This window comes from Octopus bimaculoides, chromosome 5 (genome assembly GCF_001194135.2).
Source record: "Octopus bimaculoides isolate UCB-OBI-ISO-001 chromosome 5, ASM119413v2, whole genome shotgun sequence".
Taxonomy (NCBI): Eukaryota; Metazoa; Mollusca; class Cephalopoda; order Octopoda; family Octopodidae; genus Octopus; species Octopus bimaculoides.
Window position 1 is genome coordinate 62,305,935 of NC_068985.1, and position 3,987 is coordinate 62,309,921.

The 3,987-nt window shown below is 38.2% G+C and overlaps 1 protein-coding gene across 2 annotated transcripts in view; it reads left to right on the forward strand.

Annotated features, from left to right (window-relative positions):
- LOC106877335 (lactadherin) overlaps nucleotides 1–3,987 on the forward strand; it is a 132,226-nt gene that overhangs the window by 101,108 nt on the left and 27,131 nt on the right. For both annotated transcript variants that reach the window (XM_014926210.2, XM_014926211.2), the window contains exon 6: nucleotides 2,148–2,320. In XM_014926210.2, coding sequence (XP_014781696.1) covers nucleotides 2,148–2,320 — 173 coding nt within the window. The remainder of the gene's footprint in view (nucleotides 1–2,147; nucleotides 2,321–3,987) is intronic.

Sequence of the window (3,987 nt, forward strand, 5' to 3'; positions counted from 1 at the left end):
TGGTGGGGTGGGGTGGGGTGTGTTAGGGTGTGATCTTCTGGAAAGGTTTACAGATTTTTACAGTTCCAGTGATGGCTGAGATCTGTAGTCTTCGAATCAGCTTTCTCCTTTCTGGGTTTGCAAAGCCTAATTCCTCAAGATTGGCATTGAGGCAGTGTGTTACATATCACAGTGCTTTAATAATTACAGGTATAAACGTGAACTTGTAATCTGGATAGAGTATCTATAGATTCTTCAATAATTCAGCGTACGTATTCTCTTTTTCACTGATCTTCCGTTTTGTGTTAGCATCCGCTGGGCAGCTGATTTCCACAACTGTATACAGGTTCTCATCTCTATTCCGAATCACTATATCAGGTCTATTGTGATTATATTTTATTGAGGTCTTCACTGGGACATTCCAACAGTACTCCTTTTTGTATGTATGTATGTATGTATGTATGTATATGTCCGTCAGGTCACTCCTATTGCTACTGATAACATGAAACTCAGAACAACTTGGGCCGTCAGCAAGTAACCCGACAACTCTCTCGAGTTTGCTTGGAAGAATAGTGGTGTCGTTGGGCAACTTACGAAGTGCTGCTACTTTGGCTCAGGATAGACCTGGGAACAATAGTGGCTAAGTGATGGTGACACACCTTCAAGACCCTGGAATTCCCATACCAGAGCTCCAGTATCGGATACAGTTTAAAGTCATACACAGGACATACATACATACATACATATAGACAGATACATGCATACATACATACATACATACATACATACATACATACATACATACATACATACATACATGCATGCATAATTGCCACTTCTTCGTTTTCGAGTATAAGATGACGGTGTCGGTACGTCAAGCGATGTCTGTGCATGATGTTTTTAAAGTGAGGAGAGGCTTTGCACACAGCCAATTCCTAGGAGTCACGCACTCCCAGTAATGTGATACACCGTGCTTACGTTCTAATGCTCTCGGTTCTCTGCTGACTGAATCTGTTGTGTCAATCCTCTATGTAGCCGCTGTTTTCTGCTCCAAAGTTACCAGTTTGCCTATGATTGCTACAGGAACTATTGTTGTCTATGAGGAATAGTAGGACTAAGTTGGTATACACAGTATTGACTTTAATAAGTTCATCAAACCTTTGACAGGTTTTATTTTTCATCCTGTAGGGTGTTCAATGCCCCTCCTCACTAAGCAAGCCTTGTGCGGTTGCCATTTAGTCGCCGACGGTCCGATGTTTCAGCAGGTTGTACTGCATTGCATGTTACCAGTGGCACACACAAGTGACCTGACATACATGCATACATATATACATACATACATACATACATAGAGAGAGATAGACATACATTCGTGTATATATATATATATATATATATATATATATATATATATATATACATGCACACGCATGTACACTTCAGTGAAAAATTAAGTTTAATTCAAACGCATGCACCTCTATTCCGAAATAATTTAAATAGATAATTTAAAAAACAAAAGATAAAACTATTCATAATTACATTTCCAGGCTTATAACGCATCTGTCGAGTGTTGGAGACCTAGAAATGTGTTTCAATAAATTTGTAAATTGCTAAAATAAACTGGACCATCGCGCCTAGTAAGACAGGTGAAAGTTGATTCAATTCCAGTATTATACGAACACTTTTTCTCGGGCTAAAAATTGATCCAGTACTTGACTGGTGTATAATTGTATCCACGCTGAAAGGACGAACAGAAAAGTTGACCACAGGAAGGCTTATAGTTAGAATGTAAAGGAACGTGACTGTACAACACAAGTTATTTTCTCCGTTACTTCACTGATTCTGCTAAGCATCTACGTCATCATTATGTAGAAAGAACAAGAAAACTGCTACGCAATCACAAGATCTGTTTGAAATAACTGCCAATCTCCCCACCATCTTGAAAAACAAAGGGCCGTTTGGCTTGTGTAGTTATATAAAAACTTGAGTAAGTCACGACTGGAAAGGCGTCCTCCATAGATCTGCTCGATCACACTTCACCGGGACAAAACAACAGCAATATGTTTATAATTATGATAAAGAAAAATCAAGATAATCAAATTTTCAATTGAAAATGAAATTCAATATGAAGCCTTAATTAATTTCTATTAAATTACTTATTTCAACAGAAAAGCAGTGGCTGCAGATCGATATTGGACCCCCTACTTTAATAACAGCCATTATTACTAGAGGCAGAGCAGACACTAGGCGAAAACATTGGGTAACCAAGTTCAATGTAACCTACAGCAACGATACTAAAATATGGTACGGCTACCGAGACGCCCTTCATTTAGCCAGCAAGGTAAGTCACTCTTAATTAAATAATAACAAGAAATGAAAACCTTTCATCTAAACATAATTCATACGTTTAGCCAGACCTTAACTGAACATAATAAATTTAATATCATATCAACTGAAAATTATTAAAGAAATATATTTAATTTCAACAGATTAGGTTATTAATTGTCGGCCGATAAATCACATTTTTGGAAAGGAAAGATATTTTTATCAATTAACGTCTAAATAATATTTACATCTGTTTAATCAGCGATCGGTATTTGAGTAAATATCGGAAAATATTTCGTTTCCAAAGATGAAGTTGACAGATCGATCATTTATAACTGTGTTTGTTAAAACAATCTTATGAACATTGAATACTCAACAGATGTTTGTATTTTAACATTGTTGGTGCCTAACTCTTGTACATAGCTGTATTACACACTCACGCAATCACATGTATGTATGTATTGTGTACATGTCGTCTAATAGTTTAAGAGTGTTGGGCTCAACGATCAAAATATCGTCTGCTCGACTCTTGGACTAGACACTTCATTTCACTTTGCTCCAGTCTACTCGGCTGAAAATGAATACCAGTCGAGTCCTGGGATAGTCCTCAGGTCTTCCAGCTGTCACATCCTGCCAATTGCGAGAGGTTCAAGGTGTCCATGTCGGATCATAACAATACATGTACTTAAAACAATTAGGAAAAGCGTGGTCCAAAGATAGAAAAACTCCAACTGGATACGATCAGCAGATTCTTATGATCCCGACTACCTTCTGCTTAGACCAATCAAACCAAACTGAGTTCTCTAAATTTATATGCCAGCACTTTTAGTTTGGCTGGTTCTTGAAGCCTCCCCTAAGAGGCGAATCTTTACCGTTGATAATCTTCTGATGTAATTTCCATACCATCCTTTTTTCTCCTCCATTCACCAGCATTCCTCCAACTTTCCTTCATCCCACGTTCACAACAGGTCCTCACAAGTGAATAGTGAAGTGCAGGCCAAGGTGGAAGAGTGGACATGTGCCCTGCCCTTCTCTAGAGGATTTTCAGTAACCTTCGTTTTAGACTGAGTCCATTCTTTTCCTTTGTTCTTTTTTTTTTCATTTTACTGACACTAACGAGTTCATACCAGCCTTTATGTTCCATATCTTCCCTAATACACATGACGATGGGCCTGTATTGTGAATGAAAACCCTCATCAGTTGCTACTGAATGTTTCACAGAGCAGCACGAGGTGATTCTGTTTGCTTTTACTTTTAGTCTGATTATCATTGGAGCTGAGACTCTAGACACAGTGGTTGCAACAATTGCCGTCATAGACTTGCTACCGTTGTTGAATCTGTAAATCTCCACAACTATCTTCTTTCCTTGCCTTTTCATTTCTAAACGGAAGGCCTTCAAAGGATTCTTGCCCCCACGCTACTAGTTTAATTGACCTCCTCATTGCTTCCATAATGGGTTACGACCCCAAGAAAGCTTTGTCGCTTTTGGAGGATCATCAGGACGTAGATGTCCATGCAGATTCCATCTGATAAAATATTTTTTGCTTGTCACCTATGCGCGTATTACCTGCTCGTAGTCTGTCACAGACTTGACTTGAACATCCTCCAAAATTAGTTAGAACTTCTAACTTCTTTCATTGAAAGTCTTCTACATTTTTTAAACAACTGCATATTATCTTCCAC